A 16,504-nucleotide genomic window follows, 5' to 3' on the forward strand; every position below is an offset into this window, starting at 1 on the left:
ATGCTAATCGTGGTGCCGCAGACAGCACTTCTTACATTTACCTGTGTGGATTCTGGCGAAGTCTCGACTACTCGATAGCGCAATACCATAGCATATCTATAAAAAAGCATCAGGAGAAAAGATCCATAGAAAGAGATTGCAGAAGGACGCCATTTCAAAGAACACATCTTGGATGCTTTCTTTGGAAGAAGAAAAACTCGAACAGCAAAGAGTTTACAACAGCATATTTGAAAACAATGCCCCAACAAACCTGGAGCAAACTTTCACTGGCTAAGTTAAGCAGAGATTATGAAACAGAACATTTTATCCCCTCAAAGCTACGGAAATTCACTCTCTAAACGTTCACAAGTTTTCTGATACAGTTACAATAGTCTTTTATGCCTTTGGTTGTCTAAACGTCGGGTGCAGAAGTCCACGTAAAATGGAGGGTTTGTGGAAAGTTCAAGATCGTGGTTCAAGATGCACTTGCTGTTCTTCGCAAACACTTGTTATGATAGAAAGTTCGCTGTTGGTCAATGGTTTCAAACATGGCTATCCGAATAGATACGATCAACAACGGAAGTAGCAGTTCAAACGTAATGTGGGATCTAGAACATTATTCTTATGAAAAGCAGTTAACCTCAGAATGTATATGTTTTCCTTTCTCTATACATTTCAAGTTAGTGATACGATGAAATATACAAAATAAAAACAATTACACACAAAAGACGATAGCGTTTTGAGTTTCGTTTTTTTATGCTATTAATACGTGTTTTAATATATTTAAATTGGAATAAGTTTATAATGCAAGTTATATGAATTTTAATTCGAGTGATTTTTGTAACAAAATGTCATTCATACTTTTTTAGGCTTAGTGATTTCGAATAATTCGTCAGCTCGTGAAACTGAATAAACTGAGTAATCCTTTTATTTTACCACTTCGTTAATTATGTTCACTTGTTACTTACATCAGTGACTGTGGTAACCCTTTGGTAGGTGGTTCCTCTTCTTGCAGGTGAGGGGGTGAAGGGAGAGGCTGACCGTCGTTGATGATTTCAGTGTCTGTTGTGTTTGGTGGTGGCGGAAGAGGTAATTCAGGGCTGGAACATTTTGAGGCATCCTCTATTCTAAAAAGTGGTCTACGATCGGATTCTTTCTTCACATGACAGGAACTGGAACATAAAATTGCCTCTTTATGAGGATGATATAACTCTGCATAATCGCTCTCACGAGTTCTTCTATTTTCTACTTCTAGGATAGGTGGTGGTGGTGGTGGTGGTCTTGTGGGACGTTGGTGAGGTTGGAGTGGTGGTTTATTGACTCGACGAGGTGGAATTCTAGGTGGCGGCTGTAATTTATTATCGTCCCGTGATGTGTCGCTGCGGTCTGTCTCTACTAAAGTGACGCCATCTGGAGTAATTACTTTAACAGTGGCAGTTTCATTGGAGTGGTGAATTTCTTTAACTTGAGCTTTTCGAGGTGACTTATATGAACGGAAGTAGGTGATGCTGCTAGAAAAACAGAAATGAGAGTAAAAGTGTTAATAACTATTAATATATATATATATATACATTCAAATACATCTTGTCAATCATGAGCCATTAATTATATTTTTCAAAATATTAATTTTATTATAAGTCCTGTCAAAAAATGAAATAGGACAAGTAAATGACGTTTCTTTGCTTCCTTGTTAATTATTCCAGCGTAGCGAACCTCTAACGTCATTATAGGTAACTAACTTCTATTGGAAGATGTGTTTACTTCTTTCTTCTGCTGTTAATTGTGCTAAACTCCATTGGGTTAAACATAAATAATTAATATAATTTTGTGTTCAAAACTCCATTGTTAAAGACAAAATCGAATTTATTCAGATCTTATACTTTGAGTACTAAAGAAGATTGTACCAAACGAAAAGCCAATTGTCTGTAAACTTAGCGTCAAGATAAATTAAATTCGGATTAAATGGTGCTAAGAAATATTTTTCCATACATCTATAAAATAAATATATAAACTTTGTATTTTCTGTTTTGTCTTCGTATTTTATTTTATTTTATTCCTAACCTGAATATCAGTAGATAACTAATCTTGTTATATAAAAGGTGATTTTGTGTATAAGTAAATTCGATGTTTATCTCACAACTACTTCATCCTTTAACCGTTTAAAATCTTTATAAATGAAAAAAAAAATTCTCCAGTAAGTAACCGAGCCCCGGCATGGCCAGGTAATTAAGGCACTCGACTCGTAATCTGAGGGTCGCGGGTTCGAATCCCCGTCACACCAAACATGCTCGCCCTTTTAGCCGTGGGAGCGTTATAATGTGACGGTAAATCCCACTTTTCGTTGGTAAAAGAGTAGCCCAAGAGTTGGCGGTGAGTGGTGATGACTAGTTGCCTTCCCTCTAGTCTTACACTGCAAAATTAGGAACGGTTAGTGCAGATAGCCCTCGTGTAGGTTTGCGAGAAATTCAAAAAACAAAGTAACCGAAAGTATATCTTGTATTATAACCCTTTTTATTATACGATGTTCCTTATAACCATAAGTATTCAATATAAGTATTGATATAAATTAAGTGCTGATAGATAGTAATCGAACTTTTTCACTTGTAATGATTCAATCTAGGTATGCAAAGTGAAAGTTTGCCATCTGAGATTAAAAGTATTTCTCTAATTTCTTGCAATTATGAATTTTCTAACTATTCAAATCACAAATATTAACTTTCTAGAAAAGATATGGATTAGAAATATTAAAAAAAAAACTTCATTCATAATTTTAAATTAATAATGACAATGTTTCCACCAATAGTGGAGTCATTTTCAAGTGTAAACATGTGTCAGTTATCCTGAAGGATTGAAAGTTTATTCAATAACTATAGAAACTAGAAATAAAAATTGATTTTTTCATCGTTGTGAAATCTTATTACTACTTCTTTTCTCTTTTTATATAAAAACTTGCATGACTTTTGGTAAACCGTTCGCAATTCATTAGCTGGCTCGAGGACTCAAGAAAAATTACATGATAAATATGATACAGTCAAATTATAGTTTTAAAATAATAAAGGTAGTCATGTCTTTTGCATGTACTATCAATTAAAAAGAAATGATCTTTACCAAAATTGGTCGGGACGTTCAATAGACTTATGCGGGGGTACATACACATTTTCAGTTTTGCATTTTGCGTTTTGTATACTTTATGTTTTGTATTTTGCGATTTTGGGGCGTTTCTACTTCTTCTTTTGATGTTTTTTTTAATTTCGCGCAAAGCTACTCGAGGGCTATCAGCGCTAGCCGTCCCTAATTTTGCAGTGTAAGGCTAGAGAGAAGGCAGCTAGTCATCACCACCCACCGCCAACTCTTGGGCTACTCTTTTACCAACGAATAGTGGAATTGACCGTCACATTATAACGCACCCACGGCTGAAAGGGCGAGCGTGTTTGGTGCTACGGGGATTCGAACCCGCGACCCTCGGATTACGAGTCGAACGCCTTAACCCACCTGCCCATGACAGGTCTATTCTTTTTATAACCACTATTTCACTCCCTGTGAATGGATCTTCACCAAGTTTGGAATGAAGATTTGAAGAGTCCATGCGGAGATACATGTAAACTTGCGGTTTCACATTTTGTGTTTTGCAGTTTTTATGAATTTCTGACGTTTTTACAATTAAATATAAGGGAAAGCAACTTTTTTGTCCTAAAATAAACTTTCCATTAATCATTATATTGCATAGCTTCCGCAGCTCGCTTACCGTGTTGCTTTGCGTTTCAGAAGGGCAACACAAATGCTATCAAGAGGCTTGATGTATTACTAGCGTGAACTACACTGAAAACCTACCAATCCGTTTATTTATCCACATATTTAATTATCTTGTCCAATTTATGAACAGTTATTTTGACATAGTTCTGTTTTAGCGACTCAATCATAACCCCGGGCATGGGTGAAGAGGGGGAAGGAAAGGGCTTGCCTAAGAACATGCTTAGCACTTGCACATGTATGTCACTCGAGTATGCTGGAAGTTTGCTCGTGTCATTCTTGGCCTCAGTTCTATGTTAAATCAGAGCTCACGTATGTAAAACGTGCCAGCAGTGGCGCCTTAAAGGCTGCCTCTTTAACCCCCTACTCTCGTTGAGATAGCACCGTATCAGTTTTCCTTTTATTTTGTTCTTTGTGGATCTGGTTGGCTGCTTCAAATCTAATACTTCTACTATCGTTTCACTTAACTTCAAAGCTGTTTATACTGCAACGCACATTATTTACTCAACAATGACCCGACATGGCCAGGTAATTACAGCTCTTTACCCCTAATCTGAGGGTGGCAGGTTTGAATCCCCATCACACCGAATATGCTCGCCCTTTCAGCCGTAGGGGCGTTATAATGCGATGCTCAATCCCACTACTAGTTGATAAAAGAGTAGTCCAAGATTTGGCGGTGGGGGGTAAAGACCAACTGCTTTCCCTCTAGTCTTACACTGCTAAATTAGGGACGGCTGACGCAGATAGCCCCGGTGTAGCTTTGTGTAAAATTAAAAAAAAAAAAAAAACACACTCAGCAAACGTGCAAGAGCGTACCATGTATTAGTTGCGTTACGACAGTCACCCGATAACACATGTGGGAAAAGTATATTTAATATTTGCGATGTCTCGAGTTCTTCATGGCCTTTTTATATAATGTAATCTCGAGTTTCAGTATCGCTGCTAACGCCAACTCATTTTTATGAGCACAAAAGCTTTTAAACCTCTACCTATTTGCTCTGCAAGGGAATTTTAAAATGTTATCGCTAACCGATTCCGTTTTGCATAAAGGAGCTTCGACAGGAAAGAATAACATACACCGAAGGTTTTGCTTTCACTTCGCGTCGCGGGCTGGCGCTGACATGGTTTTTGGATTTCATGTAGTTTTAAGTTGTAGATGCATTTCTTATAATGGTGGGCGGTAGGGTGCTATTAACTGGTTGTCGTTCCTATTGTTCAAAGTTAGGGAATGCAGCAGGTGGAATAGATACATAAATTAAACGCGCGCACTTCTACACGTATTCAATCATTTCACTTCCCTTAAAAATTGCGTACTAACATTCTGTACCGTTAGGTGTTATAATTTATATTCTTAACCTTAAAGTAGATTATCAAGTGTTATGCTTTTATTGTTCTAGTCACCATAGCTCTGTAAACTACACATGCATAATTATTACCGTGCTTGGCAGTGCATAGCCACACTAAACTTCGTGAAAAGCTGTGCCACTATTAAAAAATGGTCACAGGGAAAACTGCACTTTAGAATATCACGACTCAGCACACAGAAAGTAAAATAACATGTTGTCCAACACTGCCAGGTGGTTAAGGCACTCAACTCGTAATCCGAGGGTCGCGGTTTCGAATCCCCATCACACCAAACATGCTTGCCCTTTCAGCCGTGGGGTCGGTATAAATGTGAAGGTAAACCTCACTATTCATTGGTAAAAAAGCAGCCCAAGAGTTGGTGGTGATGACTAGTTGCCTTCCTTCTAATCTTACACTGCTAAATTAGGAAAGGCTAGCATAGATAGCCCTCAAGTAGCTTTGTGAGAAATTCAAAAAAAACAAACAAACAATAACATGTTATTAGTGTAAAACTGTAGCATTGTTGTGCAGTCATAAGTATGACTCAGTTTCAAAGGTTTTGTCGTTATCAGGTTTTCTTGATTCACATATTTTAATTCTTATGTTCAGAATCAAGCACACAGTTTTTATCTTTTTTAACCTCACCCCTTCACGAGGTGACACAGCGACGTGTCTCCAAACTTACAACGTTAGAAACAGGGTTTCGATACCTATGATGGGCAAAGCAAAGATAGCTCATAATGTAGTTTTGTGCTAACAACGTTCATACTGTATGTTATTTTCAGAGTTATATTTAAATCAGTTTTTGTTGTATGTTTTTCATTTTTTGGGATCGGAAAAAGTTCAAGTTAAACTTGAACAGAATCAAATGTTTTTCATTTGTTGCTTAATGTATACAATGAACATAAAAATTATATTTATATTTGGAACAATATTATAGTTTTAAACAGAAACGAATTATTCTTATGTATAGTATTTGAAAGCCTCGTAGACGTTAGGTCTGAAGAAAAGTGAACTCCTTATTAAAAAACGAACAAAAACGATTTTCCAACAACAATATCGGCAGCAAAAATAGGTACATTTGTAGATGTGTTCTGAAAAAAATGGTTTTATTTTTGTTTACGACATAGTAATTTTCTTCTGGTATTTGCGATGCATTAAATTATGAATTCTAAATCTTTCCCAGTCTTATGAGTAGACGCAATAGTTGAGTAACTTTGATATCATACCAGGAAAATAATGACATGTCTTTCAGGTATAGGCCCGGCATGGCCAGGTGGTTAAGGCACTCGTCTCGTAATCTGAGGATCGCGGGTACGAGTCACAGTCACACCAAACATGCTCGCCCGTTTAGCCGTAGGGGCGTTATAAAGTTACGGTCAATTCCACTATTCGTTGGCAAAAGAGTAGCCCAAGAGTGGGTAGTGACGACTAGCTGCCTTCCCTCTAGCCTTACACTGCAAAATTAGGAACAGCTAGCGCAGATAGCTCTCGGGTAGCTTTGCGCGAAATTAAAAACAAACAAACAATCTTCCATGCATAATTTTTTTTGTAGATAAGCAGAGAGCTCACAATGAATATCAAAACCCGGTTTCTAATGTTCTAAGTCCGTAGATATATCGCTGTGCCACTGAGAAACTGTGTCTTCCAGGATAATTGCGCTTAACCAACCGGTTTTAGCATAATGGTAAATTCTAAATATAGCTTGACATATCTATATATATATAAGGTGTGTTTACAGGGTAGAATAAAAGTGATTATATAATGGTTTCATCTGGTACGTAATTTAAATTCCAACTATTATTTTGAAACAAACAATAATTAAAGTGGTTTCAACTGTCTGTAATAATTTCTTTAGTTTTAACCGTATAATACCAACTACAGCAATTTTATAGTAAATTTTGCCGCACTCTGTACATCAAGGCTGATGATACCAGTTACAAAAACAAAACAATAGCAACATGAAACATATTTTGAAAATAAATTTCAGGTGAGAAACTGTGAAAGTATGGAAACATCGTTTAAAATTTAAACGAATATATTTCAGTACGGGAAATCAGCAATGATGGAGAACTTTCGTTATTGTATAATTGAACAATGATTGTCTGACAGAAGTCTTGTCTGCATATCAGCCGTCTTGTATCGTAAAAAACTTTTAAAAAGTTTCGCTTTCTAAAAGCTGCTTGGTCTTGTTCCATTAATTTGTTTATCAAAATGCAGTTGTTGTTATTTTCTGTATTAAAAAGCAACATCATGCTCAATCTCGTATCTCTATGTCAAGAGGTAAAACCATAAAGAGGGCGTTCGTTCATTTAAATTACACATTTATTATTCCGTGAAGAACGGACTTAAGGTAATGCATTAAAAACAAAACAATGGTGTTTATCTACACGAAACAGATTTTTTGTAGATTGATTGAAAGAAAAAATAGGCCAATCTGCATGTCAAAAACATATGACGCTTTCCTTCAGTGAACTTTTAAATGCATTTGATTTGTTCTGAGATAAAAGACAGAAATATGCAACACAGATAGAACAGGCTAACTAGGTATCTTATAGAACCTGTGTCTTATTTACATATAGATAAATATGTTTTGAAATCTGAAATGTAATAATATGATAAATGATATTTTACGTTCATATTATTTACTTAATTTACCTCGATGTGGCTTTGCTATAAGAAAAAACACACACATGTACTTAATTTACACATGGAGAGTTAAGTTACCTAAGCCGAGTTGATGTTATTTACCTTATTCTTTCAAACAACGCACCAATTAGAATATTTTATTTCTGCTACAGAATTTCTAATATCAATGCTATCTATGCAGCTGGTTTTGTCTCTTGAAATTCGTTGTTCGCTAATGAAGACATCAGTTCATTCAATGCGAAGAAAAATTCCTTTAAATATAAAGTATTCGATGTTCAAATTAGTTACAGAATATTTACTATCTCTTCCCCACAGGACTTCCGTTTCTCTATCAGGGTTACTGTCGGAATACAACAATAATTAATTCTTTAACTGATGTATTTATTGAGTATTTATATTTTATACCCTGTGAGGTACGTTTCGTTAACTATTGGGTTTTTAAAATAGGTACACCAGGCTTGATATCTCACAAGTGAACAGACTTAGCTTGTATGTTTGACGATATCAAGTTTCCATGTTTTTCCTTGACATCGCGCGTTAAGTCAATGTGTACATGGGTGTGTAACGGACGAATGTACCAGAACTAGTTAAAAAAAGGACGAGAGAACAGTGCACAACAGACTCCGTGTATACATGACTCATCGTCATTTTGAAACGTGATCTGTAAAGAACAGGATGCCTGACTCGTTTCATTCCTAAAATACGTACCTTGCATACAAAAATGTGAGTCACGACATAGTTTAACTTTCTTGTATTTTCTCCAATTTATAATGATCATTGAATATACATAAACTATAACTCTAAACAAATACGTGCCTAGCAAAGATATTGGCAAATATGCAATAATTTCTGTATCACTTAATATTAAATTACATTCTATGCACGACTTTTAGAAATACACATAGGAGCTTCAAGTTGTCAATACTGACGTATTCTTCATAAACTCCTATCTACATGGCCCGGCATGGAAAGGAGGGTTAAGGCGTTCTACTCATAATCTGAGGGTTGCGGGCTTGAATCCCGGAAACATGTTCGCTCTTTCAGCTGTGGGGCGTTATAATGTGACATTTAATCCCACTATTCATTGGTAAAAGAGCAGTCCAAGAGTTTGCGGTGGGTGGTGATGACTAGCTGCCTTCCATCTAGTCTTACATTGCTAAATTAGGAACGGCTAGCGCGCATTGCCCTCGTGTAGCTTTGTGCGAAATTCAAAACACAAATCTATCTACATACACACAGAAAAAAAACTTATTCTTAACTGAACGTTTGTTGTATTGTAATCCACACTATCGATGTACTATTTTTTGTTTGTAGTTTGGTCCGGCATGGCTAGGTGGTTAAGCCACTCGACTCGTAATCCGAGGGTCACGGGCTCGAATCTCCGTCGCACCAAACATGCTCGTCCTTTCAGCCGTGGGGGTGTTATAATGTTTCGGTCAATCCAATTTTTCGTTAGTAAAAAAGTAGCCCAATAGTTGGTGGTGAGTGGTGATGACTAGCTGCATTCCCTCTAGTCTTACACTGTTAAATTTGGGACGGCTAGCGCAGATAGTCCTCGTGTAGCTTTGAGTGAAATTCAAAACAAACCAGTTGTAGTTAAGCACAAGGCTAAATAACGACTTACATATCTGTGTCCACCAAGAGTATTGAAACCCGGTTTGTAGCGTTATAAGCTTTCGGGCTTACTGTTGAGCCCCTGGGAGGTGAGATATTATTGGCTTTTGTGTTTGTACACATATTTAAAAAGCAAAGTAACAACATTCAGGTAAATTTAGAAAATTAATCTGATGCAGTATAAATCCGACGATAGCGTATAAAACTGTTTTTTTTTCTTGTCATGATCGAACGTTCTATCCTAATAGATCTGCTAATAGAAATCAAAAATAAAACGATCCATATTTTTCATAAACATGTACCAACAGACGACTTCAAAGGTTATGTTGCTGCCAGAGTTAATAATTAGCAATTATGAATAAAATAAGGAAGTGATTATGGAAGTCATTTTCAAAATCTTCGATATCTCCATATCTTTCTCCTAAATATGTGATCCTTTATCTTCCTACTACTAAACGACAGCAGCACATTGTTTGACCTGACTTACCCAAGTTTCTATTCAAAATAGATAAAATAAACCGCTTCGTTACCCGATCATTACTCCAAAGTCACTCTTCAACAAATGCAAGCTAACAAGGTGCACAGTCTGAGGTACTACGTATCATATCTACAGAAATTCAAAAATTATAATCATGTTGCATCTCAGTGGTCCTACAGAAAATAAGATGGGGAAAAAAGTAGAGCTTACAGGGATTTTTTGTCTGAAAAGAATAATGTTATCAAAGGACTTGTACGTGTACAAGATGTGGTTATCCTTCACGTCTGGAAGAGCAGTGTATGTATGTCTGTTTAACTCAAACGGTATATCTTCTAACTGCTCGTGAGCTTCATTAAAATATTTTACCGGGTATTCTAAACATTATGAGACCTTGAAATAAACAGCCTTTCTACTGAAATATTAAGATATAAAAATTCCTGTGCACGCCAGATTCAGTTGTTTTGAAATAACAATATAATGTGTGTGTGTTTTTTTTATAGCAAACCAACATGGGGCAATCTGCTGAGTCCACCGAGGGGAATCGAACCCCTGATTTTTGCGTTGTAAATTCGTAGACTTACCGATGTGCTAACTGGGGGCAACAACAAAATGGGGATAATGAACGAAAACAATGGGGCTTGACAAATATGCGTACGAGTACTTTTGTTTTAAAACAAGTGAAGGCTTGTTTGTTTTGTTTGTTTGTTTTGGAATACTAACTTCTATAAATCAAACTAGATTTATTTTAAGCTTGGTTGTTTGTTTGTTTGTTTTTTTGAACTTCGCACAAAGCTACTCGAGAGCTATCTGTGCTAGCCATCCCTAATTTAGTAGTATAAGACTAGAGGGAAGGCAGCTAGTCATCACCACCCACCGCCAACTCTTGGGCTACTCTTTTACCAACGAATAGTGGGATTGACCGTCACATTATACGCCCCCATGGCTGGGAGGACGAGCATGTTTAGCGCGACGCGGGCGCAAACCCGCGACCCTCGGATTACGAGTCGCACGCCTTACGCGCTTGGCCATGCCAGGCCCAAGTGAAGGCCTAACTACCGTTGTTAAAGCACGCTGTTATAGAACAAAACACTCACTATGATATATGTATTCTTCAACAAATTTCAAAATTCCATGGTATTTTAAAGGTGAAAACGGTATAAAGGCTTTTGTCGTGAAATAATACATATCAAGTAATATTTTTCAGTATATTAGAAAATTATTAATAAATAACGTGAAATTATCAATGGTTATCCTCAACTGATGTGTATACAGAGAGAGTGTTTATGGTATTTCCGCCAACGTGGCGAAAAACAAAACAATATAGGTATTGATTCCATGTGGTGGACAGAGCCAGTTAGCTCTTTGCGTAGCTTTGCGCTTAAACCGCACCAATAATAAATATTAATAAATCAGATATGATAACTTAAATGACACATAACTATATTCAAAAGACTGATGTATAGATGGAGAGACAAAAGACGAAGTAACGAATTCTTAGAGTGAGATTAAAAGATCATAACAGAACAGCAAAAGTACGTTTCAGCCACTGCTTGAAGTCCAAACTAATTACGTTTAATAATATTTCTGTCACAGCTTTGTAATAAAGTGATATTGACAAATGACGACTTCGTAAGTTCGCTTTGACTCCATTCCTAGCTTTATCCAACAACCGTATGTTATAGGCTACGTATTTACTTATATTGGCACTTCTCGCTGAGCCTTTCGAAACATCACAATTTATCTTTAAGCACGTGACCTCATGTTACTTCCAGAACACACCAGTATGAATAACTGTTATTTATTCCATCTATTTTCTCACGAACGGTAATTTAAGTAAGATTAAATTTCAATGTTTTAAACTCAAATCAATTTCTTTATAAGTGCGCGAAATACTTGGCAATATTACTTTTGAAATTCTATATAGAAATCTTCTTTTTGTTACGAAAAGACGTTAAATCACTTCTCTAAAGGTCTACATCACTCATTGCTTCTTTTTATTTCTGAACCCTGAGACTCTACGAACAGAGAGAGGCCCTTTTCTGACCACATTGATACGTTCGGTCGCTTTGTACTAGAAAAAGCTTTTCAAAGCATGTGGCTTACTAATTACTGTTTCTTTCGGTCACAAGTCAAGGAGAAATAACAGATAGATCCGCCTTTTCGATTTCAATGGACCAAAACGGAGAGTGAAAAGCGAGGAACAGACCTTCCTTATGACGATCACCTCCAGTATTTTATAACACATCTGGGTGGCGCATTATTACAGAAAACTTAAAGAATGCGAAACGGAGTTGTTTACATTTGAGTGACTTACATTTAACAAGCGGCGCTGCACACACACAGGGAGTGGTTATGGTATTTTTCTGTAGTGAATAGATTTTTCCGCTAAAGTAACGCATATTTTAAAAACAAGTTTTCCAAATTAAAGCATTGATGAATTAGTGTCACTAATATTATTTTTCAGTTATTATTTTATATGTTCATGTTATTTTCACTCTAAGTTGATTTCTAGCCACTACTATATAAGATTGTATACTATACAATAAACCTAAACATTTCTAGTTTCAATATTAGCAATTTGTTTCAAATGTGTAAGTCTGATAAATTCATCATTCATCGCTAAACGAGTTAGAAACGAAATAAGTTTACTGACGAATTAGTATATCTGTTTAGTTTTTTTATGTTCATAGGGTAAGACACAAATCTTTACTATGCATTAATATTTACTCCATAAAGATAACGGACTACATATAATTTTCGTCTTGTTACTTTGTTCTCAGGTTAAACAAAAAGGAACAAATAGTTAACGCGGTTAAATTGCCAAAGTTCTGAGAAATTAGCTATGTGATTAGATATTTCACTTTTTAATTAAAGAACTGACAAACACCTCTCCTTCTCAGTTCTCTTGTAGTGATTTGAGAAAATTGGCGGATGACTGCTTGTTGCTGCTGTGTGATAATGGAAGTAAAAGGAAACGTCTGATACGTCAAAAAAAAAAAAAAGAACAACAAAAAGGCTAAAATACTGACCTGAACCTTATGGGAAATCTTTTCGACAGCTGGATATGGTATTTAACGAAGACACATACCACTAGTTCAACGAGTAGACTTACACTATATATCCGAAAGACCCGGATCTTATAATAGAGAGAAATGGCACTGTGACAGTCAAAACAAATAACTAATGGAAAGTCTATCAAGAGAGATAATTTTCTTGACAATGTTTTCCTCTACTCTCACGACATATTGAATGCCCAGAAATATATGACGGAAAATTCAGAGGGATTTATATTGTATTTTAAATGTTTTTATGCAGACAGAACAGCCATTACGAGCTTTGAAAGTTAAATCCCCTCTACAGAATTAGTTGGATGAATTTTTTTTCCTTTTCTTGCGTTATAGGTACTAAGAAGGGTAGGTTTGCTTAGACTACTCACACAAAGATTACTACTAGAGTAATATGGAGTTTGCTTTGCAACATAGGCTCGGCCATTAAAGGATTTTCCTAAGAAGCTTTTTGTTATTATTTATTAGATTTAAAGATTATTTCGTTGATAGGCTATAGGAAATACAAGTATTTCACCAATGAATATTTGGAAAAATAAACCATATGTTTCATAAATGAACAATCCCCACAAAAAAGTATTTAGAAAAAAAACTGTAGGGGAGAATTTAACAAACTGTTAAAAATCGCCCAAACTGTTAGTTTCACCAACGGAAAGTATTTTCAAAATATGCACTGTACTTAAAGTGTTTGTTAAAAACCCTCACGATTACAAGTAAATAATTAATGTCCGTAAACGCTATTTCTAATGTTAGATCAGTGCAATATAAAATAGAGGTAGAAAAAAGTCTCATTTGTTGGTTCTGAAATATGCTGAAAGATCTTTACACTAAACTCTTTGATATACACTGCTAGTAAGTACTGCATAAACAGATCCATCAGATTAGGGACTTTGTTTTAGCAATTCTTGTAGTATTTATTAAGGTATAACTTGAGGGAGACTTATTCAAAATGAAAATTCAAAGACTGTACCAAGTTAAGGGTGATTGATTTTCTAAAATGCAAATAGTTTTCAAAATCTAAAATGTAAGACATTTTCCTTTTCACATTGTAAGTTAAAAAACTGCACCAAATTGTAGAGTGGTCGATTTTCTAAAGTGTACATATTTTCTATTTTCAAACCGAACAGTATCTTGGTTAAGGGACATACTTGCTGATACCAGATGAGAACCCCAAGGTTGAAGCATAGCTGTTTAAAATTTGGATGTGCTAAAGCGAGCATTTACTCAACAACACCCACCGCCTACACGGACGCTCTTCTTAACCGAATAGTGAAATTAATTACCACATTTATTACGTGCGCCTATCCCTAATTTTTCTCTGGTGAAATACTCAGAAGTACCAAACACAAAATTCCCAGGATAATCCACACATTTCAGGAATACTAGTATTTAAAAATTTGAGATTTCTCATGAAATAAGCGTTTTTATTTATGGACTCAGTTAAGATGAATAGCGCCCCAGTGACGTAGCGGTATGTTTGCGGACTCACACCGCTAAAAACCGGGTTTCGACACCCGTGGTGGACAGAGCACAGATAGCCCATTGTAAACAAACAAATAAAATATGAATAAACTCATGGAATGAAGTAAGTCGCCCACTAGTTATTAATTGTAGCAAAAGCAACTTGTGGCTCAGTTGTCTCACTTTATTTATGTGTGTATATGGAATATGATAAATAAGTAACACTGATTCTTATAATTTATTCATCCGAAATATTCAGGATAAACTGTTTAAAATGCTAGGGTTACTGATGAGGAGTGACGCTCGTGGTAAAAATTCAGAGAAAAGAAATTGAAACAAAAGCTAGATTGGGGTTTGTATTTATTATTATCTTAAACAGCTTGTTTGCTGAATATTTCAAAATAATAAATTATTAACAGCAATGTTACTTATTATTCAAATCCGTTACAAACTTAGTTTCACTGTGGTGAATAAAACACTACTCAAATCAACATATGTCTTGTACACACTTCACAACTACGTGAAACCTCGCCTTCTTCTTTGGACATTCCCTTACCAGGGTCGTTAGTTTGGGGCCCAGCCAGTAAGTAGGCCACACCCGACCCACTAACAAAAGAATATTCTTCGTATTTATAATGCTGAAAATATATTAACAATATGTGTGGGTGTTTTTGTATAGCAAAGCCACATCCGGCTATCTGCTGACTCTACGGAGAGGAATCGAACCTCTGATTGTAGGTTTGTAAACCCGTAGACTTACCGATGTACTAACAGGGGACTTAATAATATGCGTCCAATATGTTTTAAAATATAGAAGGTAAGCGATTGGCCAATTACAAGATAATGTAAATTTATTTTAAAATGACAAAAATTTGTGAGATGTACTCTATGAGTGTACAGAAATAGAAATAAAGAATCAAAGAAGGATAATAAATTATTACAAGTCCGTTTCAAGGGGACAAAAAGGACTGAGTTCCACAAGTATACTGATATATTTCAGGAAGAGAAGGCCCAGCATGGTCAGATGGCTAAGGCCCTCGACTCGTAATCTGAGGGTCGCAGGTTCGAATCCCCGTCACAATAAACATGCTCGCCCTTTCACCCGTGAGCGCGTTATAATGTGACGATGACGGTTAATCCGACTATTCGTTGGTAAAAGAATAGCCCAATATTTGGCGATGGGTAGTGATGACTAGCTGCCTTCCCTTTAGTCTTACACTGTTAAATTAGGGGCGGCTAGCGCAGATGGTCCTCATGTAGCTTTGCGCGAAATTCAAAACAAACCAAACTACACAGATATTCATGTTTTACCTTTGTTCGTGACTGTGAATAAAGCAGAAACATAAGTAAAGAACTTGACTAGCAAAAAGTAAGATTAGAAAACAAAGGCGTGCACAAAAAATACCCGTACAAAACTAAAAAAGGTTTTTTTATTAATTTCGCGCAAAGCTACTGAGGGCTATATGCGCTAGCCGACCCTAATTTAGCAGTGTAAGACTAGAGGGAAGGCAGCTAGTCATCACCATTCATTGCCAACTCCTAAGCTACTCTTTTACTAACGAATAGTGGGAATGACAATTATATTGTAACGCCCTCAAGGCTGTAAGGGCGAGCTTGTTTGGTGTGAGGGGTATTCAAACCCGCGACCCTCAAGCTGAATGCTTTAAGCACCTAGCCACTGTTACTAAGTGAATGAACGTGACCACCATTTTTATTGCCTATAATAGTCCAAAAGAGTAGTCTGTAATCTCTTAGATGCTTAATGCACTTCAACTACAACTATTTCTGTAGAAAGAAACCGTGGTTCTGGGCAAATATTTTGTTCGACTCTTACTAGAAGTAAAGAATATGTTTGTTACTCTGGTGACAGTAAGACAATAGTTTTCGTCCAGAAAAGAAAAAAAGTGTCATTTTATAACACTATTAGCTTGAACACGAATATACTGAAAATGTAAACGTTTCTGAGCCGCTAGCAATTCACGTCACTCCATTATACATACATTTATTTACATGTTTTTTTCCGAGGCTAACTTTATTTCAGTAAGTTATTTTAATTTTACATTTCTTTTGAAATTTGTCAGGGATGGCCAGGTGGTTAGGGCGCTCGATTCGTAACCTGAGATTTGCGGGTTCGAATTCCTATCATACTGAACATGTTCGCCAT

General features: G+C 36.2%; 1 protein-coding gene across 2 annotated transcripts in view; it reads right to left on the minus strand.

Moving 5' to 3' along the window:
• LOC143251968 (uncharacterized) overlaps positions 1 to 16,504 on the minus strand; it is a 133,295-nt gene that overhangs the window by 18,961 nt on the left and 97,830 nt on the right. The window contains exon 4 of one of the 2 annotated variants that reach the window (XM_076503385.1): positions 948 to 1,487. In XM_076503385.1, coding sequence (XP_076359500.1) covers positions 948 to 1,487 — 540 coding nt within the window. Of the gene's footprint in view, positions 1 to 947; positions 1,491 to 16,504 lie in introns of both variants that reach the window. The other variant, XM_076503384.1, reaches the window with a different exon arrangement.

This window comes from Tachypleus tridentatus, chromosome 6 (genome assembly GCF_004210375.1).
Source record: "Tachypleus tridentatus isolate NWPU-2018 chromosome 6, ASM421037v1, whole genome shotgun sequence".
Classification (NCBI taxonomy): Eukaryota; Metazoa; Arthropoda; class Merostomata; order Xiphosura; family Limulidae; genus Tachypleus; species Tachypleus tridentatus.